The sequence below is a fragment of the Triticum aestivum genome, chromosome 6B, assembly GCF_018294505.1.
Source record: "Triticum aestivum cultivar Chinese Spring chromosome 6B, IWGSC CS RefSeq v2.1, whole genome shotgun sequence".
Taxonomy (NCBI): Eukaryota; Viridiplantae; Streptophyta; class Magnoliopsida; order Poales; family Poaceae; genus Triticum; species Triticum aestivum.
The window spans coordinates 693,905,759-693,932,113 of NC_057810.1; the positions used below are offsets into that span (position 1 = coordinate 693,905,759).

General features: G+C 44.7%; 1 protein-coding gene and 1 long non-coding RNA gene across 2 annotated transcripts in view; both read left to right on the top strand.

Moving 5' to 3' along the window:
* Window positions 1-16,352: 16,352 nt before the first annotated feature.
* LOC123139653 (uncharacterized) lies at window positions 16,353-20,524 on the top strand. Its single transcript, XM_044559394.1, has 3 exons — window positions 16,353-17,381; window positions 19,443-19,595; window positions 19,848-20,524. Exons 1-3 carry the CDS (start codon window positions 16,353-16,355, stop codon window positions 20,214-20,216), a joined length of 1,551 nt encoding a protein of 516 aa, XP_044415329.1. The 3' UTR covers window positions 20,217-20,524.
* A 2,866-nt stretch (window positions 20,525-23,390) lies between these two features.
* LOC123139377 (uncharacterized) overlaps window positions 23,391-26,355 on the top strand; it is a 7,155-nt gene continuing 4,190 nt past the window's right edge. The window contains exon 1 of the long non-coding RNA XR_006469567.1: window positions 23,391-25,076. This is a non-coding gene — a long non-coding RNA (uncharacterized lncRNA). The remainder of the gene's footprint in view (window positions 25,077-26,355) is intronic.

Here is a 26,355-nt window from a genome sequence, read left to right on the forward strand (position 1 = left end):
ACCCTTAAATTTTCCTGGGTGCTATTGTTCCCGTAAAAGTAATTGGTTATAGCCTCCATTGTCCAACAGAATATCAGCTTGTAATTGTGCGTCGCTCCTGTATCGCGCTGTGCTTGGGTAGGTTTTTCATCTGCAACCAGCAGTGTGGCAAATGATGGAAAGGTTTTTAGAACTAGCAAGATGCCCATGCGTTGCACGTATCAAGGTGCATTTGTATGAGTAATTTATCTTGTGGGAGAAAAGGATGAACGAGGGAAGGGCTTATTTGCAAATCTGGAGAGGGGTATGGGTATCTTTTTTTATCTATCTATGCTAAGAACTATCCTCTACTCTCTAGTATCTACTTCTTGATCTTAGCACTGTAAACGCTTTTTTAAAGCGCCGTGCGTTGCGATTCTGTTGGAGATGCTCTAACATGGCAGACGAGTGCTTTAATGTTGCCCACAAGATGAGCGAGTATTACTAGTAGTATTTTTCTTGCCATGTTGAGATTTTAAAACCACGAGTGTGAACATGCAGAGGAGCAATGAAGACCAAACACGGGATATTCGGGACATCTTCAAGGAGCGTGGCAAGTTAAAGAGGAGCTGCACCGAACCTGTAAAACGAGCTTTGGTAAGTAACACCCTTTCAATTACTTTCGTTTAGCCTCGTGTTCTTCGATGTGTATATGTTGTAGTTTCTGTTTCTCTTAAGTGTGGTGTTCTTCGATGTGTAATAAGAAGAGTCTTAATCGTCCTAATGCTTTCGTTTTTAACTTGATGTAGGAACTGGGTGTTCTCACCTTGTAGTCTATTTTTATATTTCTTTTCCTTTTGAATTCACTTCTCCGAGTTCTCTTTATCTAGCTTCTACTAAATGGATCTAGGTTTCTCTGAGTATTGATCTAAAAAGAAGTAACTTCATGTCAGGATGCAGTTCCTTTGAGGAGGGAAGTATGGTCAACCTCGAGATCATGTTTCCAAAATGAAGCTGGATTACACACAAGGTGCCAGTTCCCTAATGATGCTGGATTAGACACAAGGTGCAAATTCCTGGATGATGCTGGATTACACACAAGCCAGGTGGAGTCGTCAGCTGTTCGTGTCCTCGTGGCATTAGTAAAGGCTGAAAGAAAGCGTGCAGCAGCCCTTGAGAATGTAGCTGAGTTCCTGAAGAAGTGAAAAGAGCAATCAGATGCTCTCTTCACCCAAGCCAAAGAAGAGATGGAAGAAGCCAGAAATAAGCTAGCAGAGGCAGAGCAGGCTAGGCATCTCCTGCTATCTAAAACTGTTGTCAATAAAAAATTTCCTTCATAATAGCTAGGTTCAAATGTTTATCCAGTCAGCATGCCTGTTGTGATGTCTGTGCATCTACTGATGTGGCACAAAATGTTTTTTTGGGTCATGTAATAACAGCAATTACTTTCCAAACAATAACAGACGAAGCATTGGACATGGTATAGTTCACGCGCAAGCCCAACATTCCAAGTTCAACTTCCACATCAAACTCATATTCACAGATATCTGCACATTCATACATAATGTCCACAACCATGATTCACTTCAAAGCCAAAAAAATGTGAGGAGAGTTATAAATAAAGAAAAACATCTACTAGTTCCTGCTACCAGTGCGAGCACAACAAGTCAAGACCATGCGTAAATTTATTATATTTTAGTCATTCTTTGTGTTCTAAAATGCCTGCTGGCTCGCGGAAGGACGTGTTGCCAGCACACGCGCGGATTCAATGAAGGCAGGCGGGGCAGTCTTAAGTTGGTTGCACGCGGCAAGGAGGCGTGCTCAACCGGGCCTGCAACGAGTGCGGCCCTCTTGGCCGGCGCGCTGGTTCAGTGCCTGCGCTATAAGAGGTCGCGTCCATGTCAGAGCAATCACTCCCTCTAGTCCTTTTTTGTTTGGGTATAGCAAGATCTCATTTTCCATTCACATTTTACAAGTAAAATTCGTGGACAAACTTTGACCCAAAGTACGATGGGGACTAGTAAACCAGAATGGAGGTAGTAGTTTTTTTAATCAAAGAAGAGTTCCCCCTTCCGATTACTGAAAACCAGCATCTAAATCTAAACCATAGTATTTGCCCTAGAACTACCAGGTTCAACATCTCGTAACATAAACCCATACAACCATACGCCAAGGAGGTACGTAGTACTATGAATTACATTTTCGCTCCATACCAATCGTTCTAAAAACTACTTACTACTTATAACGTGCCATTGAAAATCGAAACTCTTAACCCCGCTAAAAAAATGATATTTTAAACGTGGCTACTCGATCTGTGGCAACTGGCGAGCCACCGCACTCCAAGTCGTTCACCTGTGGTACCGACCATCAACTCCTACAAAGGTGCTCCACCACGTACCCGGTACCCGCGAATGCAGCAATCGTGCACCTAGGGTTTTAGGGTTTATTTGTTAACATCGCCTTTACGTAACACTCATGTGTGTGAGACAGCGAGAGGCCGACTGCGTGTGTGCGCCTCTTCTCTTTGTATACGTACTCCACCGTTTGTCTGGTGTCCAAAAAATTATAATAACTCCTTTGGCGGTTTTGATGAGATAAGGGGGGAATGTTGTTGGTTTCAAGATTCGAGAAGTGGTATATGTCTAATTTCTACTCTTACTAGCAAGATGCCCGTGCGTTGCACGGAACATCAAGATCTTGTGGGAGAAAAGGATGAACGAGGGAAGGCCTTATCTGCAAATATGGTGAAGAGTGTGGGTAAATTGCCATATTTTCCTTCCTATCCGTCAGATATAAATCGGACGACCTACATTGCAGGATGGCAGGCCCACCATCATCACCAACTCTATTTTTTATCCCTACTCTTATAAAAAGCATTGTCGGTGATGATCGTGTGGCCGTCCGATCTATATCTGACGGATAGGAAGGAAACTATGGCAATTCTCCAAAAAGATACCCACACCCCTCTCCACATTTGCAAATAAGGTCTTCCCTCGTTCATCCTTTTCCCCCACAAGATAAACTACTCATACAAATGCATCTTGATGTTCCGTGCAACGCATGGGCATCTTGCTAGTTGTTGCAAAAAGCCCATGTGTGTGTGAGAGAGAGGGAGAGTAGAGGAGGACGGAGTGCATGTGTGACAAATACACAAGTAGTGTGTGTGCGATAGGTATCAGCTTAAAATGAGGCGATAGTGTGTGTGTGCATGATTGAGAGGGTGTGTCTCAAGAAGGGAAGAAAAAGCTACATAGATACAAGGAGCGGGAGAGAGACATGTATGCGATGGTGGAAGCATGAGTGTGCGGGTGTATAAACCTATCTAGAGGCTAGCTAGTCGATAAATGTTTGTGAGAGAAATACGAGTCGGGGTGCGAAAGCAAGAGTTTTGTCTGTGTGTGAGAGAGACGGTAGTCGGGAAGGGGAGTGGAAGCAGGAGTTGTGTGTGTGTGTCTGCGAGAGAGAGAGAGGAGACGGTAGTCGGGGTTGTCTGATCGGTGTCAGTCTGGGATGGAGATGAAAAGGAGACCGCAACAAATGTTGTGTCTACAGGAGAGAGAGAGTAATTTTAGTGGTATGAGTCATATGTAGAGACATATAGGGTGTGTGAGAGAATCCCATAAAGAGAAAGACAAAGTGAAAGACGAGTGGAGACTGTGTGTGTGGCGGTAAAAAAGAAAGCTTAGGTACCTAGTGATACCAGAGAACAGTAGAGACGTGAGAGATAATGAAAACTGTGTAATGTATAATGATACGAAGAGTGTGACACTTCTCAAGGGAGACGTCGAGAGACCATGTTTGCGAGAGAGTGATAGCTACCTGAAGGAGCATGCATGTGAGAGAGATGGGCGTGAAAGGAGTGAACAAAAAAGGGATTCAAATATTTGAATTCGAGATGACGATACATGTAATCCATACTCGAACCAAAATTGATCTATCAAAAATGCATACTCATATGAGTTCACGCACATCTATGTTATTTAATATGTAGATATTACTGATCCATACATTTTAGTAGAACATAATTTGGTTAAATTTTTTCGAATTCAACCTTAAGATTTCGATATCATTGTATTTTTAAATCATATTATACATATAAAGGAGCAGAATTCTTTGTTGTGATTTTGAAAGTATATATAAAAAAATGATGTATATAGAATGTAATTCCAATTGAAAATGGATCCCGCCCGAAATAAAAATAGTAGAATACAAACGGGATTCGAATTGAGTTGGCATGGTAAATGTGCACTGTGCAAAATTTGAACGAAGCGGGGAAAGTCGCAGTAACCGCCCAAAACCAAAATCTGCGAGATGGAAATCACTACTGCCTATCCCTGCCACGCAAAGCCTATCTGCTGGATATCTATAGGTTTCGATTGGGGTAGGTTTGTAATTTCACCCAAACGTGACGTAACCGCCTCTCACCCGGATTCATACACGGTGGGCGCCAAAACACAGTGTGCCCTCGGCCGAAATCGACTCCCTCCCCGATTCATATTCATACACGATGGGTGCCAAAAACAAACTCTCGTCGGTAAATATTCGGTGTATGCGAGATTACCGTCCTATCCCCAACCGACTAATGTTGCTGTGATGTAGTAGAAATTTGAAACGGGGGCTAAGTTTGTAAATTTCCTCGCATTTGAGACAAGCGCGCCCTGAATACATGGTTCCCCCCTTCCTCTCTACCTACCTTTTCCCCATTCGTACTTCGTGGGCGCCAAAACGCCCTCTCCACCCCACCCTCCTCCGTCCGCCGCCGTCCTCTACCCCATCCACCACCGTCCTCCTCCACCATGCCGGAGCTGATACCCCGACACCGCCGTCCATTACAAGAGATCGACCTCTCTCATCCATGCCTTTGGACCGGGATCCTTGCATCCCGTCCTCTTGCTTCATCCCCGCCGTCGTCCACCTTGCCGGCGCCGCTCCTAGGACCGTCTCATCCACCGCACCCCGCCGCCACCGTCTGCACTCCTAGATCTGCTTCCACGCCACTGACAGCCATCGCTACCGCAGCACCGTCAAATTCTCAGCAGATGCGTACAGGGCGCCGCACCAGAGGCGGTACTCTTTCATATCTGCTCAACTTATTTATCACAGCAAGAAAATAGATCACCACTACTTTACTCTGATTTCTTGTCTTGGTTGCGAAGTTGCCTTTGTCTGGTTTGCACCTTCAGATCCGCCATGGCACGCTCAACACTATACTCCCAATGCTTATGGTTTTCCCCTTTTATATTCCACACTAGTTAAATCACAGTAGACTAAATTTCAAAATTGGGTCAGTTGATTTTTCAGAGCTCGCCGGAGTTCGCCGGTGCGATCCAAGGGGCTCGGGTGGTTGTGGGGCCTCACCGAACGAAGAAAACTCGGCGCGGGTGGGGTGTGGGGGTGGCGGAGGAACACAGGCGGTGGGGGCCGGTGGTCCGGCCGGCGGACCGTGCGGTGTTCTGTATGGAAAGAATCAGAGACGAGGAAGAAGAAGGGTTAGGAGACGTAGGATCTTCATCCAACCGCCTGAAATGGTCGAGAGACAGTTGGGAGTTGCATTCTTAATGCGCTCTGGTTCATCATATGTGGGCACTGCGCAACCAACATTTTATTATCCAAAATCTGCTTGCTCTTCTTTACCATGTTTGATAGTGCTGGCCTGTACTTGATCGATAGGCTTTCAATTACTAGTGGCAATACAACACCGTATTTTCAAGCCAGTTCCACTTTCCCGATTTATATATCGTGGTTATGGTGTACCCCTGTTATGTACACTATGATCTGCCTAGTTGCTGTATGCTCTTGTTATCATGGTTTGGCAATAAACTCTCTATACAGTATATTATGAACCTATCATCTTCCGGCTATCCTTACTTCTGGAGCCTATTTTTTTTGTACTTGTGCTAGATTATATAAATGCACGCACGATATTACAACACACATGAGCTGTCTCATCAGAATCCAGTGATACAACATAAGTGTTTACGGGGGCACCCCTATATTAGAATATCATCTGCATTACAAAGATAATCTCACAACTATTTATGTTTTCATGGTTCTCAGATATTATACGCAATTATAGTGAATATCAGAATCCATGCATCAGAAGAATATTGTGGAACACTTCAATGACTTACAAAATTGGCACCAAGGCATTGAGTGCCATTCTGGAAGCAATGAAACTCGTATGCTCCCCACCTGTTGATTCTTGTTCAGAATATCATCCTAATGACTATTCTAACCTCAAGGAGTCAAAGGCAGATGGCCTGTCCTGTTCACCCATCAAGGTGCCTGTTCTAATTTGGCAAGGATTTATTGATTGGCGTATCTTGCATATGTTGTCTTGCATTTCTTCTACTTTGTTGCACCACCATCTGCTTAGTTTACTCATCATATAACTCGAGATGCCATGCCCATCCATTATCAATACATATTCCATCTGTCGTCATACCATGTTTTCCACTCAAATGCTGTTCTTGTGCATTAGACATCAAAAAGGAAGAGGCTGATTGTCGAATCTGAAGGAGCACCAGCGTAGTCATTGAGAAACGTGGTGGTGTCGGAGAAATCAGACAGCGCCCACTTATATTGGTTGTACAACCAGTGACATAAAACATAGGACCGACTCCAGCAGACTGTACCCATACTTCATTGGCCACACCACTAGCCCCACCACACAGGACATGCACTCCAGCAAAAGGTATACCGATTTCATTTGCCATAGCACCAGCCATACCACAGAAAAATCCCACTCCAGCAAAAGTACAGCAAGTCCACCGGCCGAAGACCTATCCCAACTGCAGAGACGACCAATTCCTGCAGATTGGAACTCCATTCCATTTATTCCCAGTTTAAAAGACAATGCTTTAAATGTTGTTAGGGACTACGTGCATATATTCCCATCATGGGAAGATTATAGTGAAGACAAACACCATTTTCACATCTTCCTGTCCAACTTACGTGTAAGTGCTATTATTCATGGTTATTATTTTCCTGTTTTCTGCTGATCGAACACATCAATGATTTACATTACATTGTTGTAACTAGGTGAGGGTCAATCTGGATAGTCATGACGAGCAAAGCTTGCTTGTGCTTTTCAAGGAAGCATTGCAGCAGTATCGGTGTTATCTGAGGAGATCACACTTTGATGGCAAGTCTATAAACGAATTTCCTGTGAAGTCTGTTGTGCTCAATTTAGAAGACATTGAATGGAAAAACCTTGTTATGCACTGGTCTCATTCCCAGGATGAGGTACTGTTTATGAAATCACATGACAATTTGAACTTCTACTTTTCTGCATGTGCCTTACGGATTTTTTTTTGTAGGAAATCAGCTCGAAGAAGAATTCCGGATTGAAAAGAATGACAGGATATCGCAAATATGTTGCCCGCTACTTTGCTCTTGTTAGTACCCGTTGTCCTGTATCACTGTACTTGCATACATACCTAGTTCATTATGTGACAGCAGTATGCATGATAGCTTGCTTATCAATTGTTCGCTCCAAATTAACTGATCTGTATGAATGGTTACATTAGTGTAGAATATATTCAATGCCAATGAATTTTTTAGCTCTGCATTGTTCTTGTAAGTACATGATGTCCTTTATCAGTGTACTTATATTGACAGGTAGTTGTTCATGTACCATCACTCTGCAGCTTATTTTCCTTTGCCCTCCATTTTCTACACATCAGATCTATATTTACTCTTATCATAAGGTTGGTACTGAAGAAGTTTAGCTGTGCATTGCTCTTGGTTGTGCCTTTTGCCTGCATCGCTTCACATACATTTATAGCTACTTGGTTATGTAGCATCACTCTTCATCTTATCTTAAATATTCTCCATTTTTCGTATATTATCACATCTATATTTACTCTTAATAAAATGTAGAATAAAGGCAATGCTTATGAAGAAGATTATGTGCTAAACTTCTTGAATTGCCCCCCCCCCCCCATCAGCATGGGCAAGGGCTTTATAGAGCCTGTCTTCACCAGTAATGTAAGTTTTTCCTTCTCAAGCCTTCAACCTTTGTTGTGTATATTTGGTTAGGTATGACTGCAACAGCTGTTTATTTTTGGTGTTTGCATCCAATTGCATGTTTAAAGTTTATTATGTAGTTCATCAACAAAAGTTTGTCCTTCTCAATTCAAGTTTGTTGTTGTACAACCAAGTTCCTTCTTCATATCATGTAAATTAAACTATTCAAAGCAAGTGATCTTCTTTTGCACTGCATGTATGCTTCTGTTCTTCATCTGTAATCCAGTGGTGTGGTGAACCTACCCACTACAGCACAATGCATATTCTGCAATATCTTAACTATGAACAATGTCATATCATTCTATTATTATTTAAATCGTCTCTTTATTTGCCAATCTGAGATGGGATAAATTGACAGTACACTAACCATTGATACTTATGAGTTCTTGATCTGTAATCCAGTGGTGTCGTGAAGCTGCCAACTCCTTCACAATGTCATTTCCTGCCATGTCTTGACCTGAACAATACCATATTGTGTTAATGCAATTTTAAACTGTGTCACTTTATTCGTCAGTAAGAAATGTGATGAATTGCCAGCACTGATACTTTTATGTGCGAACCCTGTCATCTATCTGCTTGTTTATCTTTCAGAGTGAGGAAGATATAAGTGTTGAACAAGCACAGTCTCATCATCTTGCTCAGCTGCTTGTGCTGCAGCTCCCCAACAGGGCTAACCTTTCTTGAACTCTATTGAAGTTCTGTCGGTTTTGTATATTATTTTGTCGGCGTGTTTATTTGCACTGGTGGCGATCTTTGATGCCTAGTGTATGTAATCTGTTGTCTGCTTCTGCTTTATTATCATAATGGTGAACTTTGATGCCCAGTGAATGTAATATGCCGTAATTTCTTTATTATATAGTCTAGGTTTTTTCTTATTCACGATGATGTAGTTATTTTACTGTATATATGTCCTGTCTTCGCAGTAAACCGGCCAAACCGTAAAATTACGGTACATAATCGGGCCGTCATGCAATCACGATGTATGATCCGCATCATGGGCTCCGTCAAACTGGCCCACTAGTAGATTCAGGTCTTTAATAGGCTGAGTAACCCCCGGCCCTCTTGTCGCAAGAAAACTCAATGGGCTTTTAGGAGGCTGAGAAGTAGGCTGGGCACGCAACGTGCTGAATAGCTCACGGGCCGGCGGCAGCCCAAAATGGACCCCGGCCCATGATTGTGCGAATCAATTCACGGGATTTTAACATGCCAAAGTTATCTCGGTCCTTATTTGGCCCAATCAGATATCGGATGCAAACCGGGTCGTAGTTAGGCCCAACTATATGACGGGCTTTTAACAGGCCGAAATTAATATAGGGCTGAAATGTTAAATGGACCCTTAACAGGCTGAAACTAATATCAAGGCGAATTACTAAATGGGCCTTTAGCAAGTGGGCTCAAAAGCACAGCGTCCAGTCAATGGGTTGAATCTGATATGGGCCATAATTGAGCCCAAAGCCTCGTAAAGGGCCGGACCTGATCTGGGCCGTGATTTGGCCTAGAAAGTGGGAGGCTTTTAACGGGCCGGATCTTATATGGGCCATTATTAGGCACGGAATGTGGCAGGCCATTAATGGACCGGATCAATTATGGGCCGGCATTTGGCCCAAAACATGGCAGCCAGTTAATGGGCCGGCCTACTCGGGTCCTCAAAATCTTGTGGGCCTACAGCTGGGCCGGCCCATTAATGTCGGCGCAATCTCGTGGGCCTTTAACTGGGCCGGCCCATTATGATTCGTAAGAATTTTGTGGGCCTTTACCTGGGCCAGCCCATTATGGCACACAAAAATCTTGTGGGCCTTTACTAGGCCGGCCTATTATGGCCCGCGAGATCTTGTGGGCCTTTAGCTGGGCCAGCCCATTATAGTATGCAAAATCTCGTGGGCCTTTAACTGGGCCGGCCCATTAAGGGCCGCAAAATCTTGTGGGCCTTTAGTTGGGCCAGCCCATTTAAACTTGTTGGGCCGTGCCACGTGTCGACGTATCATATGCGCCTTATGTCCAATGAGTGGATGATATCTGTCCAAACGATGAGCCGACACGTGTTTCCTCCAGCCAATGATGATTTTACACGTGGAAAATCCCCAGTGGTCGGGGCTGTTAACGGGTTATTGGATCCAAAACCCGGCCCGATAGCTTATCGGTGTTCCGTTACGGTGGATGCCACGTGTCGGTCACCCTTGACGAAAGCACTTCTGTGACGCGCGATTTATCGTCATGGAAGTGGACACTTCCGTGATGATAATTTTGGTAATGTCATGGAACACTTCTACGACAGCACATGTATGACTATCTTGATTCTGTCATAAATTTGTCATGGATGTACATGCATGACAAAAAACGCGACCTACTGTGACAAACACGTATCATCACGGAAGTGTATTTTTTTGTAGTGGATGAGGTGGTCGTCCACCGCCCTGCGAGCGGTGGCTCCTTTACTTCTCCTGCATCGTCGTCCATACCGTCGATGTCTTCGGAGTCGAAGTCAAGCACGACGGTTAAATCATCGACCGTGGCAATAAAGTGGATGGTGGGTGGGCAGCAAATTCCTTCGTCGCCTACTTCCCACTCAAGCCGGACATAGTTCGGCCCAGAGCCTCCTGACAAAGAGAGAGACTTTTAATGAGTTCAGCATGTCGCCAAAGGACGAGTGCTGGAAGATGTCCGCAGCGGTAAACTCTATTACCGGAGCCCAACCTGGCTCGGCTGACTTGAGGATGTGCGGACCGGAACCAACAACCGGATACGAGTTCGGGGGGGCGGGGTTACAGACCTCCACAAAGGTGAGACCTGTGTTCGGCTCCACCGCCGATGAGTGTGCGGCCTGCGGGGCGGGGTCCACCCCTCCTTCTTTAGGCAACGCAACCTGCTCCGGATTTAGATCCGAGGCTATTGCAGGGGTGATATCCCGATCTTCGACCGACAGCAGGTCTAAGCCGTGCTCATCGTGACTGTTCGGCGCTCCTGTCGCAGGCCTAAATCCGTTGAAAATCAAGTATCCGCGAATATCCGATGTGTAGTTCATATTTCTGAACCTGACCTGGTGGCCAGGGGCGTAGCTATCGATCTGCTCCAGATGACCAAGCGAATTGGCCCGCAATGCGAAGCCGCCGAACACGAAGATCTGTCCGGGGAGAAAAGTCTCCTCCTGGACCATGTTGTTGACGATTGAAGGCGTCATCAGACCCTGCAGCGACGACACAGAGGAACTCTCAATGAAAGCACCAATGTCGGTGTCAAAACCGGCGGATCTCGGGTAGGGGGTCCTGATCTGTGCGTCTAGGCTGATGGTAACAATAAGCAAGGGACACAATGTTTACCCAGGTTCGGGCCCTCTCGATGGAGGTAAAACTCTACTTCATGTTTGATTAATATTGAAGATATGAGTAGTACAAAAGTAGATTTACCACGAGATCATAGAGGCTAAACCCTAAGAGGTAGCCTATGATGGTATGATTATAATTGTGATCGGCCTTCTAAGGATCATCCTCTCCGGTTTATATAGACATCGAAGAGGACTAGGGTTTACATGGAGTCGGTTACAAGGAAGGAAACACAATATCTGGATCGGCAAGATTGTCTTCCACGTAAAGTAGAGTCCCATCCGGACACAGGCCGAAGTCTTGAGTCTTGTATCTTCACGCTTTAATAATCCGGACGATGTATATAGTCCGGCAGTCCGGATACCCTCTAATCGAGGACTCCCTCAGCGACTGAGCTCGAGCTGCAGCCAAGCGACCGTGGCCGGCAAGGCGGCGCTGCGTGTTGAAGCTGCTCTGGTTGGCGGAGATGGGCGGGCACGGTGGACTGAACATCCCGTTGTAGAAGCTTGGTAACGACAACAGGGGATCCGGCGGCCGTCATCACGCTCACCTCCACTGCGTCCTCGCCGACAAGTCGATGATGGAAAGAGCCGCTGGTGCCGTCGCGGGAAGCCGCGCTCATCGCGACGGTCGCCTGGCTGTTCTCGTCCTCGCGCCACGCGACGCGGGCGTGTAGGGCGGGCGTGTAGGGAGGCATGGTGCGGTGGCGGAGCAGTAGCAAGGTTTGGTCAAACATGTACAAAGGGGAGCTGCGGCAGCGCATGTCCTGGGATGGAGCGGCGGCGGCGCACGTCCTGGGGTATATTTGTCCAGTGTTTTATGCTTGTATTATGTCAATCATTTACAAGTATTGTTTTTGCGTGAAAAAATGGCAAAAGATAGAACTCCAAAGTAACATGTGGCAAAATATCAAAGACAAAGTAACCAGTGGCAAGTACAAAATAAGTGGTGGCAAAAAATCAAAAAACCCATAAAATAAATATACATTTGTGAGGTTCCAAGTATAGAAAATAAATAATCCATTCCTTTGTACAAAATTTAGTTTTTTTACATAAATTCCACTCTTGTATGATTATTCTTGCATACTGTACAAATGCGGAATTTTGTTTAAGTTGTCTGCAATTTTTTTGTTATTTTTTGCATTAACTAATTTATTCTCCATTAGAAAACCTATTTTTTGTCTATCAACATGCCGCTGCTTTGCATTGGCCACAAATTGTTTTCAGTCGATTGGTTAGGAATCGACTGACCCATTCCCTAAAATCAGGCGATTGTCTAATAGCCAGTCAAATATTGAAACTTAAAAGTAACCAATCTACTAACTAATGGGAACGCCGCATGGAAAACAAACAAAATTCTACGAAACACCCAAGATCTATTATTTGAAAATGCTAGCAACGAGAGGGGGAGTGTCTACATACCCTTGTAGACCGAAAGCATTAACCTTCTAAAGACGATCGTGGTTGGTGTAGTCGTACTCCCTTCACGATCCAATCCTATCCAACGCCGAATGGACGGTACCTTCGAGATGTGCACACGTACGCTCGGCTCGGTGACGTCTCCACCTTCTTGATTCAGCAAGGGAGGCTGGAGACATAGATGGGATCTAGGCCAGCACAACGATGTGGTGGGGGTGGTAGCAGCGGAACTGCAATAGGGCCTCGCCAAGCGTCTGCGCGAGGAGATGGGAGGAGTTGGGAGAGAAGACGGCCAAGGGTGGAAGGGTCCATCTCACCATGCGCCTCCCAAGTATATATAAGGATGGAGGGGGCTGGTGGCTTGCCCTCCAAGTATTGGAAATATGCCCTAAAGGCAATAATATTATATTATTATATTTTCATATTCATCACAATTAAGAAGTTTTTCTCACAAATTCAAAAGCAAAAAAATTTGAACCTGCAAACAATTTATTTAGATGTACACATTTTTCTCTCAAAAATGTTACTTTTTAAAAATAAAATGGAAGTAACTTTCAGAAACACAAAGATTTTTTTTAAGAAAAGCCACGGGCGGCGGACGGACTGAGCCCAAGCAGAAAGCCATTCATATGAACAATGTCAGTTTGCTTTTATGTTGGTTTTCTAATTTCTACATATTCCTTTCTTACGGATTCTGCCTTCAAGGAAATCTAATTATCTAGGTAGTATGGAAAAGCATGCAAATTATATAACTATTTGGGTATATACTCATGCTCTGCTATGTCAGATTGAGGAGAAATAATTATTTTGTTCACCCATCATATTTTTCCCAGGTAATGACTCATGCTCTACTATGTCAGATTGAGTGACTCCTGCATATGATGATTGAAGGATTTTTCATCAATTTTCCAACCTAAATTAGCTACAGAATTTGGCAAAAGAGGAGTCCAGGCTCTGATGAACACACTGTCTTTCCCAGGTAACTAATAGTTGGCACCTCTACATTTACATTATATCAGGACAGCACCACAAAGTCCCTGTATGCGTCTGCCTGCCTACATCGATGGGCGATCCGGTCACAAAAAATGGATAAAAAATATACATCAGCTTGTCAAAATACATGTTGGTTATCTTATGAACGATTATAGCTATTACCAGAGTACAAGCAAATATTACAATTTTTCCTTGAAGGAAACTTGTATTATGATTATTACATTTTGATCTTGGAGCTATAGTCGACTTTAGTAGATGGTTACTTCAGTCTGCACCAGTCAAATATTTTCTAATTACATGTCTGAGCACCACCGGGATAACCTGATTACTGTGTCACAAGCTTGCTATTTCTATTTGTGCAAATTCTGTAGTTATTTCAGTGTTTTGCATGACACATAAGTTTTTTCACAACAGAAAGAAGTGGATGTACAACTTGATTCTGCTTTATTATTTAGTACCAGTTGACTTTGTAAATCCCAGTTTCTCCAGTATTGTGACTGTCAAATCGTCAAGTTAACCTGATTTTTCTCTTTGGACAGCTTGCAATTTGTAATATTATGATTTTCCTTTTGCAGTAACCACTTCAACTAGCCCAGGACTGTGTCTATTAGTCCTCCAGTATTTGTTGAGATAAAACACTTTGTATGACAGGTAACAAGCAACTGAAGCAAGAAGATTTTTTAAATTTCTTGGAAAGTATATCCACCTTAACCCAGGATGCATGATAAAGGATCCAGTATGTCAGGACCAACGAGGGAATTGCAGTATGTTAGAACCAGTGAGAGAATTGTAGAGCTTCATATTAAGTTTATTTTAGCTGCTTGCCCGCTTCAAGTGTCTAGATTACAGGAAACATATTTCTTTAAGTGACAAACCTGGATACCAATTTATTCAAACTATTATATTTCTTATAGAAGTAATGCAATATATTCTTTCTCTTGTGCCTATTTGAAATACCGTTGTGGGTCTGTACTTTGCATCTCATATTGCAAGGATTACACATTGTATGCATTCTCTCTCTCTCTTAACTGTAGCAAGGATGGAGCAGGAAAGAGTGATGAACCTTCTAACATGGATATTGTACATGCATGTATGAGCTATGGGTAACTATTATTTATCATATGGATTGTAGATGTAGCAACACTGAAATTTATAACATATCCTCAAATTTCTTCATAGAGCCAGCAAAAAAGATATAATAGAAAGGTTCATTAGAGAAATATTATAATTGACGATTGAATGTCAAATGGCAGTGATTTTATATCTATGCGTGGGAGCTTGATGAAAGATTACATGCAGAGTCTAGAAGTGAAAACCATCAGTTTTCTAGATGAGCTATTACTAGGGGAGATATATATTTTTAGCTAAAGTTAACATTGCTAAAATATTCCACTGGGTGGCAACTCCAGGGCAAGAAGCATACATGTAAGCCTATTCGGAAATGTCTAGAAATGTTGAAGCTTCAGCGTTGCGCTCCAGCTTTCGTGGAACTTCCACACCGTTTGGGATGTTGTGATGGCCAGCTTCTGTTGGTTGAGGGGTTCGTCATGAACATAGCATTGGCCGATGATGGGGAGGTAGTCTATACCAGGGAAGATGGCGGTGCCGGGGTTTCGGAAATGTCTAGAAATGTTGACGCTTCAGTGCCGCGCTCTGTGGAAGGGCCACACCATTTGGGACGTGATGGTCAGCTTCTGTTGGTTGGGTTCATCATGAACATAGCATAGGCCGATGATGGGGAGGTTGTCTATACCGGGGAAGATGGCGATGTTGGGGAGGTGGCCAATGGTGTGGAAGACTAAGACGGCAGGGAGGAAGTCGACGGAAGGCAATGGCGGGGCAGCAGATGAATAGAATGAGCTGGAGGGATGGCGGTCGGCCCTGGCGGGCTCGTGAGAAGGGAACAATGGCGACGTCATGGCTAGTGCTTCGACCAGGTTCGTTTCGCAACTAAGTATTACACAACTTGGTGATGGCATTGTCGTCGAAAATATATTAAGCTCTGTGATTTCAAGTTCACCAAATTGAATGAGAGGCCTCCGATCTGCGTAGTTGGTGAAGCATGGAGTTGAAGGAGATCCGAACAATCCCTGAACTAAAAATCTGCTCTTGGATATCAACACACCAAATTGAAACAAGACTGATTGATGCGCCTACCCTATCAATGGTTGAATAAATTTTTGTAGATTTTAGTGTCACCTCATGATACTATCTATGCATTATCAATGGTTGAATAATATTTTGTAGGTTTTAGTGTCATTTCATGATACTATCCATGCATTCCATCCTCAAGAAGTTATTCATGTAACTTAATCATTGTTTGATTCGTTCAACTGCATTGTCACCCGTGGCAACGCACGGGCACATTTACTAGTAAAGTTATAAACATACAATGTGCAAGTGCAAATAGGATTTTGCTCTAAATACGTTGATTCTCTAATGCAAAAGAGAAAGAAAATATGAGTCGTAGAGTACCGTAACTACCGTACCCCGTAGCTATATATGGGAGCCGTAGGAGTTAGGACAGCGCACGTACATATGCGGGCGACAGCAGCACCGGAGCCCTAGCCGCCGCCAACTCCGACGACGAACGAACCACCCCCGCCGGTGAAGACGGCCAGATCAGTAGCGAGCGATGCCATCATCAGCAACTCACGATCCCGTGGACACGGCCGTTGGTGGCGCCGACGACGGGCTGAGGGGCCTGCCCGACGACGTCCTCCTCGACATGCTGGAGCGGCTGGTGAGGGCCGGCGACGTCCACACGGCCGCCAGGACCTGCGTCCTCTCGCGCCGGTGGAGACACATGCCTAGGTACCAGATCCCCCACGTGTGCCTCGACGTGGCAGACTTTTACAGCCCCGCGGACGGCTGGTGCCCGGCGGCGTTGGCGAGCGCCCGGCGCCGCAAGGACTGGTGCCTGCCCTACCAGCGGCGCGCCAGCGAGGGCCTCGTCCAGGCGCTGTGGTGCTTCCTCGCCGCGCCGCCCAGCGTGCGTGTCATCGAGACGCTGCGCCTCAAGATGATCCTCACCAAGTACGAGGTGCTGCGCCGCGCCGGGAGGCTCATCGGCGAGGCGGCCGGCACCGGCAGGATAAAGGCCGGCGCCGACGTGGAGCTGGAGCTTGTCATGGAAAAGGAAAACCTTGAGCACGCGCCGGTGGAGGACATGCTTGGGTACGGCGCGCGGTTCACGCAGTTCCTCCGGGGCTGCCCGCGCGCGTTCCGGGCGCTGACGAGGCTCGCCGTGGAGAACCTGTGGTTCAAGGACCCGGGCGCCGTGACGGACCTTGTACGCCGCTGCCGCGCGCTGGAGCACCTCTCCCTGCGCTGCTGCGGCTTCGACGACCCCGTGGACGAGATGGCCGTGGACGCGCCGCCGGAGTCGCGGCTGAGGACGCTGCTGTGCCTCGAGTGCGACGTCCCCGGCGTCTCGGTCGTGCGGGCGCCGAGCCTCGTCGAGTTCCACTGCGGGTGGCGGATGTTCCACGCGAACACGCCGCCGGCGTCGTTCGGGTGCACGCCGGCGCTCAAGAAGGTGACCCTGCATTACCGGCCGTACCACAGGGATGATGATCATGTCGGGAGGAGGCTGAGCGAATTTCTGCTGCTAGAGCCTGACCAGTTAGAGGTGCTCACGCTCTTGTTTGATGAAGCTACCAAGGTACATATTATGTGCAGGTCATTGCTTATATATAAACTAATTATACGCTAACTCCTTTTTTGCCTGAAATTACAAACTACGTCAGCCAATTTGGGGTTTTTTGAAACAACAAACCACACTTTTGGCAGGTATCTGCGACAAACACTTTTCTGATAGTTTTTTGAAACCCTAACTCAAAAAGTGGTAGTTTTGTGCTACTTAGCCCAATTTTAGTGCTAGAGGAGAGCCAAGCCACGAGACGAGGCAGGCTCACCGTGCCGAGGGGCAGAGGTGAAGCCAGGAGCGGCCCTGAGGCGGGAACGATGCGGCAAGGCGTCGCCGGTGAAGGGGAGTTAGAGGTTGATGAGTTTTGGTGGGGAGGGGGGGCAGGGGCGCTGCGTGGGGAGGTCGTCGGCAAGTGCCGGGGTTTACAGAGAGGACGAGGCAAAGAGATGGCGAAGGAGGCGGTTTGGGCAGGGCGGGGTGCGAGGCGACGGATGACAATAGGCAAGCAGTTGGGCCGGCGTCGTGTGATGGTTCTTGGAGTAGGAAGAACGGTATCGAAGGGAGAAGGAAGATGAAGGTGTGGCCCTGAGATTAGAACCGGACAACCGGCAAAATTGACTGAAGCCACCTGACGTATAGGTGGGCCCTAACTAATTCGGATGTTCCTGTGATGATCCTAGATCCCTACAATTCATGCCCATACCACGCCATGCCATCGACGAAACCTCTTCAAGTCGCGGTGAGGACTAAAGTTTTTCGGCTTTGAAACTTGAAGTGTGCTTATTTAGTTTTCAAGTTGGGCAATGATATCTGCACCAGTCTAATGACCAAACATATACTTCTCTCTTTTTCATGATATATGGTAAACCTCATAAGTCGTAATTTAATTTATCGCCAACTAAGGTTTATGGTTGAAGCATAGTTTTTTTTTTCAAAGATAGGGTAGATCACAATGATGGCCAAAATTAAAGGGTGGCGCGAAGGACCTACCGTGGTGGTGGTTAGGTGGGGAGGGTGTGTTCTTTTGCCCTTGGAGCTCACATGGATGGTCTGAAGAGGGGATCGACAATTGTTGTGGATGGTTAAATCACATATATATTTATTGGCGTGGTTATGATTTAGTGTTAAGAGCAAACACATGGAGTGCCGTTGTGATAGAAAATGTACATACCTATGCTGGTGGTGCAAAAAAAGATCTCTATGCCCATTGGGCTTAGTGGAATCATCGTAAAGAGGGAACCAATGTGTGTGGTGACTGAGGATGGCCGGGCTAGTGTGCAATGGTTGGTTGGCAAAACCCCGCGGGTGGTCGATGTTGAAGCAAGAAGAGAGGACGATGACTGGAAAAGATGTTAGGAGGAATGGCACACGCGGGCCATGATGTGTCGCGGGAAGGAAGAATATTCTTATGGTATTATATGTGTGAACCAAGGGAAATAAGAAGAGAAGCTAGGAGAAATGATATTCTATATCATGTGCATATATCCATCGTCCGACACTGCTTTGAGATTCATACCACGTATTCTAGTTTGTGACAAAAAAAATTTCTCATTTCAAAGTATACGTACATACGATGATGTTTCGTTGTGTACCAACAAATATATGTGAAGTTTTTGAAGAATGGATTTTTTTCACTTTGAAACCGGGGGAAAACCAACGAAACATGATATAATCTTTGAAGCGGGGCATTTTTTGCAAAAAAGAGAGCAGAAAGTCTTGCATGAATCTCAAGGCAATGATGGGTGGCCGACGCATGCACCGTGCATGGTAGAAAAATCATCCCTCGCGAAGCTAGGCTGTTGGGAAAAATAGCCGACACTTAAATAGAGACTTAAAAAATATACTCTCTCTATTCAAAAATAATTGTCAACGATTTAGTAAAAAATTATATTTTAGGACGGAGTGAGTAGCATGATAAAGGCCGCTAAGCTAAAAGCCCCCTTTAGTGATATTTTGAATGTTTGTGTGACACTTTGTTGTAATATATGATTTTCTTTCAAACATTTGTGTGGGCCTATATCATAAGAGTTGTCACGTTCTCACACGTGTGTACTCCATCACCGTGGTTTGTTGCAGATTTGGGTGCGCCCAGAGATGCCGAAGTACCTGCGGCCTGTGCTCGGCGGCCTGAAGGAGCTCCGCCTGGAGAATGTCCACCCTGCCCGTGACCTCTCCTGGGCGCTCTTTCTGCTCGGAGCTGCACGACACTTGGAGACACTTTACATCGAGGTAGGTTCGTTGCTCATGCTCAATGGGGCTACACACCATACTTGCTCAACATATACTTCGACAAAAAAAAAGTTAGATTTCGTATGGGCTTATCATAAATATGCAAAGACTACATGTCTGTCATCTTGATGCGGTTTTTTGAGTCAATAAAATCTTTCTTTACTGAAAGTAGTGTCATTATACTCAATGAGCTTTTTCACTCGCAAAAAAAAAAACTATACTCAATGAGCTTCATGTTTATGGGTTGTGTAGATCTTCAACCACGTGTGCAGCCTCAGCTGGGACATGAAGCTCGATGAGGACATGGAGCCAGACGCGACATGCCTACCACCGTCAGGGTTCAAGCACCGTCGCCTCAAGGAGGTGGTGATCCGCCGTGCGTTCCATGTGGCCAGGGACGCATCGTTCGCGAGGATGGTGGTGGAGATGTCCGTGAACCTGAAGAAGCTTACCCTGGGCGTGGAGGACCATGGGTGTGACGGGTGCGCGGCCGCAGAAGCTAGGCGGCCAGCGCTGGCTAGGTCGAGGTTCAGGTTCCCTGGAGCTGGTAAGGACGTGGACGCACTCGTCGAGAGAGTGAGAGGTGGTGTCACCACGTCTGCCCAGGTTGTCGTGCTCTGATGATTTGAGGCTTATGAGATTGCGTTTATGCTAAATTGTGCTATTGCACGCTTCTTTGGGGATTGTTATGGTTTTTCGAGGGCTAGCTATGTACCACATGCCAATTCCGTACTATCAAGTGAGATAAGTTCAGAATTTTTAGACACTATAAAGTGTGTTTAGTTATTATTCCATCTGTTAGATCACTAAAGTAGTGATCTAAAAGATCTCATATTAGTTTTTGTTTTGACAACAAATCATGTATTAGTTTACAAGAGGGAGCACTCAAGTTTGAGGTAAGTTGACACGCTGTCCTGGTTGAAGCTTGAGGGAATACTATTATAAACTTATCATTCCTATTGTAAATGTTCATTTAATACTTGAGTTGAATGCCACGGGTTGCTAGCATCTTGGATGAAATATTAGTCATTCTAGTCGGATCAGGTATGGACCTATATAATATAATCTAAACATATGTGATAGTTTGCCATGATTTTTAGTTCACTCATTATGTGTACCTATGTTCATATTTGAGTGTCACACATGCTTTGAGAGATGCTAGCTAGTGAATCTATGAAAATACAGAAATATAGAAGTTTTCGTCATAATAAACCTCTTCCAAACACTTCTATTAGCACTTGTATATTTCAGTGTCTATTTAATCCGAAAATATAGAAATAATTCCAGGTAAATATATGCTTAGAGCTTGTCGCAACTAGCAAACCCAATAGCCGTTGGGGGCACAAGTGGATTATTAAAAAAAATTGAATCGTTGAGGACACAAGAGACTTCTTAATTTGTTTTTAAGTGTTGCTTGAGAGTGAAGCTAGGGGTGTTGTTTCAACAGATTGATTTAGATATATTGATTCTCAACTAAGGGAAAACTTGTCTGCTAACTCAAACCCTTGTTTTTGGGGCCCAACAATTTGGATTCTAATTGTCGGCGTTCAAGTGAGATGTTCCAATCTGATGATGGAGCTATCTTTCGATCGCCGAAGAAACAACAAACACTGGACGCCTGAAGAGGTGACAACACTAGTGGATGCTGTTGGACTAAGACGAAACAAAAAATCACTGAACACCGAAAGAGGTGACAGTTGTATGGTGTTGGACTTAGAAGAAAAAAACGACCACATATGCGGAGCTTCATTGGGGCCAAGGGGGCAAATGCCCCCCCCCTTCCCCACCACCCATTTTATTTTTACAGATGTATAAGACCAGTAGTGCATTTAATCCTCGCTAATTAGAGGAGGTTGGTAGGTCTTGGGTGATTTCAATCTTATTCCAAAGTCTTAGATAAATCCAGCTCTGGCTTCAACTCTGTCGAGGCTGCCATGTTTCCGGACGCTATTAACTCCGCTCTCCTACACAGAATGCCTCTCCTGGACAGTCTGCATACGTCTATTAACTCCGCTACATATTTATTAGGTAAACTATATACCTGTGGACAGAACCCATTTTGCAACAATTAACAGCTCAGTGTGACCATAATGCATCATTTTTATGTATGACTAGCCAAGATTTTTTTCCCCTGAAAGTTTAGAATACTCATGCATAACTCAACATAAAGGATTTCTCTCGATACTATCGTGGATTGACATTCTCGGGGACCTGTGTTCGCCGAATGCTAGAGTCAGTGCCGAAAGAATTTCAATGCACTTGTGCACTGACTCAACCTAGGTTTTCCATTATTCATATTTCATCAGTACACCCTGCTGTTGTTTGCTGTTATTTAATTACATCCGGGAAAAAATTGTGGGTGGTCATCAAGGAAGTAGTTTTGGGCCAAAATTTGAAGCTATCCATGAAACAATTACATCCACAGGTGCATTGACATTCTCGGGGACCTGTGTTCGCAGAATGCCAGAGTCAGTGCCAAAAGTGGTACCTCTACCTCCTTAGCAAGCTTCCTATGGTGTGCCTATTGTTAGATTTGCAAGGAGTTGACCTCCACGGTTCACTGCATCACCCATTCCTAGTGGAACGTCCGGAAGTACCTGAAGAAACAACACAACTTCTTTTTTCTGAAACAAGTGCGACAATTATAAAGTCTTTCGTCTAGCAATTATAAAGTCTTTCGTCCCACAAGCGTGGGATCTGAAGCAGCGGAGGAACACGACGCCAGGTGTTACTAGTAATCAAACCTTCAGTTTCTAATAATAACGCCTGTAAATAACATAATCATCAACCCCTCCTTGTAATGGGCTAGCTCAAGGGGCGGCGCATTCTATATAAGCCGCCCCGTAGCACTTGGTGAAGGATTAGCATCCATTTGTACTCATTCAGACATAAGAAGAACAACTCCAGCAGCTCGAGGCGCAGTCTTTACCTCCACTGCAAGGGGCCGGAACTCGTAAAGCTCCTGTGTCACACCTTCTTCGTAGCTAGACCACGCTCCTTCTTCCTACCCCCTCTCTTACTGTCAGAATCGTCCCCGCGACATCGACCTCCCTTGAATTCAACATTTGAACGTAGTCGACGGAGCTCCGGTGTAGACTACTGTCGGTTTTTTGGACGGTGAGGTTAAGGTTTCTTGTTATGTGGCGAGATTTGGTGTCAGGTGCTTCAGATTTATGTAAGGGTTCAATAATGACGACTGCGACTCCAGGGCACTGGTCCTTCGAGGCACATGCATGAAGACTTTTGGACTGTCATTAATAAGGTCATGTCCGCTCCGATAGGGGAGTGGCGATAGCAGGGAGTCGGTGGCTCGTTTTGGCGGCAGTGCTGGTCGTTTGGTGGTCTCGGAATCTTGTTATAATTTTATTATATTTTGAGATGCTTTGTACTTCCGTGGAACTTTTATAATATAATTGATTCATTTGAAGAAGAAAAAAGTTGCTCTAAGACGGTGACAATAGATATCTGTTCGATGCAAAAACAAATACTGTAGATATGCATGTCCCGTGGCCGTGGTTGATCTACGGGTGTGTGCTTGGGCGAATAATTCGAGCCGGTGAAAAGGGAAAAGCAAACCGGGGAGTTGCACTTTGCTCCGTCCCTCCGTTCGCACTACTAGTGGAGTGGAGTGCATTGGGGAAAGGCGACAGGGGCAAAGGGAAAGTGCGGAAGCCGACGGAGCGGATCCTCCACGGCGGGCGAGGCGGCGGCACCGCCCGCCGGAGAATACCTCCACAGCAGCCCATCCGGCACCGCATCGCCGTCTCCTTCCCCATCCGCAAGGCAAGGCAAGACCCCTCCTCTGATCCTCTCCCTCTCGCCTCCTCTGCCCCTGCGCCAGCAGAACCCTAGCTAGTCCCACCGAATCAATCGTGGTGCCATACGAATCCCGTTGCTTCTTTAATTCTTTGTTCAGCCCATCTCTTAATTGTTAATTATTTTCCATAATCCTATGACTACGAGATCATCTCCGTGGACCGATTTGACACCTACTGGATTCTGGTCCCGCTGCCGGTCATTTCGTTTTTAGATGGCACCTGAAATTAATGATCTGCGAAGCTCATGGAGTCATGGAAGGAAGGAAGGAAGGAAGAAAAGGGAACTCTTGAAACATCTGAACAGCGCTTTGCCTTAGCGTGAGAAACAATTCCAAAATGAGTATCAGCGGAGTACAAAGTGAAATGACTATAATTAAATTAGCTTGAAAATGTACCTCTGGTGAATCGAATGGCATGCCAAGTAAAATGAAAGTGTCTGCTAAGCCTTGAACACCTATTCCAACTGGCATGTGCCTCATATTCACATCAAGGCACATTTTGAATTCAACACCTTAAAGATTTTGTGTTCTTGCAAAACAGACCATGACATTTTGAATCAAACACCCTAAAGTTTTGGTTTTGTTACAAACAAGGCCAAAAATTTGACAAAGTTGGAGAAATTTTCATTAGAAATTTCGGCAGCATAACACATGACAAAGAATCACATGTGGGGCAAGACTGAAAGAGATGCATGCACAGGCAAGCATTTTGTATTTCACATAGAAGGAGAACACTGTACTGTGTGCCAGTACAATGAGTCTGCTATCAGATCCAGGTCCTTTCTACGGGCTTAGAAGGCCAAGTTGCTACAACAGCCAGCCTTACTACATACACCAAGAAAGAAACGTCCATTTTCCCGAGCCTAGTTGCTCTTGGCGACGCCCCTGCCTTGAGTCCAAAAACCTTTTCTCTTCCCGTGCCTTACATAATTTGGAGGAGGACCATCTTCTCTTGCCTTTCACGGCTAGCAGCTCTTGGCCTCAGCAAAACAAAGAAAAGAACTGTCAACAGATGTCAGTTAATTGGCAAGCCAAACACATCTACTAAAACCAAGCAAGAAACTACTACTCAGATTCTTCTTCTTCCTCCTCTTATTCCATACACGCAAAAGCAAGCAATGTCCAGTTCAGTCTGTGTGTGATTACTAAGCTAAAAAAAGTGTAACGTACGCATCCAGTAGCTAGCATGCACACAACAAAATGATATTTACTTTCAGTCAGTCATTCATCTAATACCACCACCATTCAGTAAGTAATCCCACTCCTCCTAGCTTGCCTTGTTTCAGTGATAGTCATACATAAATAAGTCTAGGAAAATTATAATATGGTACCAAACATGTCTAAGTGTCAAGAATTTCTTCTTTCTTAGGAACTACAGGCAGAGGCCTCAAGTGCAACTCCTAACCCCCTAGGTACGTAGTTGACTCTGCTAGGAATGTGAAATAAATAGAAAGACTTCTTTTTCACTTCCAAGGGCTAACAAACTGATGTGACATTGACATTTGCATCAAAGATGATGTTCAATCTGTGTTGGATAAGGAAGTTGAACTGAAGGTTGACAGCACAGAAAGTAGGCTGGCAACGGCAACATAAATCCCCTTGTTTGGTTTATGCTGTTTCGGAGGAAAAGTTCCCAGAGCAACACAGGGGAGTACCGAGGAAAGGTATGAGCTTACTGGAACAGTTGAATCAAGGCCATAAAGCCTTGATGTCGCTCGTGAGAATACTCGATCACAGTCAGCTTGTCGTCCAGATCGTATTTCTGCTTCTTTATCTTTTCCCCATGGTCAGACAGTCTCTCGACACCAGTGTCTGCAATAGTTTGTTCTTAGCAACATAGACAGGCAAAACACCATGTCTCTTCACATATATTTCAAAAAAATTATCATTTTTTAAAGGAAATGTACTGTTTTGAAGTGGGCATCATATATGGGGGCATGCAGCTATAATGATAGTAGATATTTGACCATAGGGTTCCTCTTGGTGCTTATACAATTTGACAATAACTAGTTTAGCAGTATGGTATTACAGTAAGAAACTGAACTAAATGTTGCTTGTTGATAAGTCATAACATGACCTACTTAAAGATCATCCTCCGGACATACAAATAAGCACTAACTCTAGTACACACTAGAATATCGAGCCTAACTCAATAATCACCTATGACAGTCAGAGGGCAAATCACTAAGCATGAGCATGTCAACAGCAACAACAACATTGCCAAACTGATTTAATTACATGCGCATAATGATTCTATATGTCGAGAGGTAGGGAGTGCAGCAAGAATATGCCAGATTATGAATTTGACGTACTTTTTTGAAAAAAAAAGTGATTTTTTAGGCAATACTTTTCAAAATTCTGAACATTTTTTTAGGCAATATCTCAATACTTCAAAAATTCTGAACATTTTTTGGAAAAATATGGTCAATTCTTGAAAATTCAAAGATTTTTAAAAACGTGAACAAATTTTGAAATTTGGACCTTCTAAATGGGCTGGCCCAAGTCCGTTCAAATACTTCCTGAGTAACTCCCAATATACTTTTAACTTCATTTGAGATCGTCGCTGAGTAATTTTCTGCAAACAAGATGGAACACTTTGTTGGGTTAATGAGTTGTCCTGTAGCCTCCGCATATGTGTTCAACACCCCTTTGACTATTGTCGCTTTATATATAAAGCGGGGCAAAGCCTGTTTCGAGATGTCTGTGATTGTTTAAATATAAAAGAGGGGGATGATTCTAAAAAAAATGGTTATCACTCAATCCAACGAAAAAAGGATCTCACCCTCCCACGCCGCTCCCGGTGCAAATGATCATGGCAATTCCTGCGGTTGTACGGTTGGCTTCGACAGAACAAGGAATGGTGAGGATGGAGGCTCCTCCACCAAGTACCCGAAGAGGTGACTACAGCTGTATGGTGTTGGACTTGGAAGAAAAAACTACCAC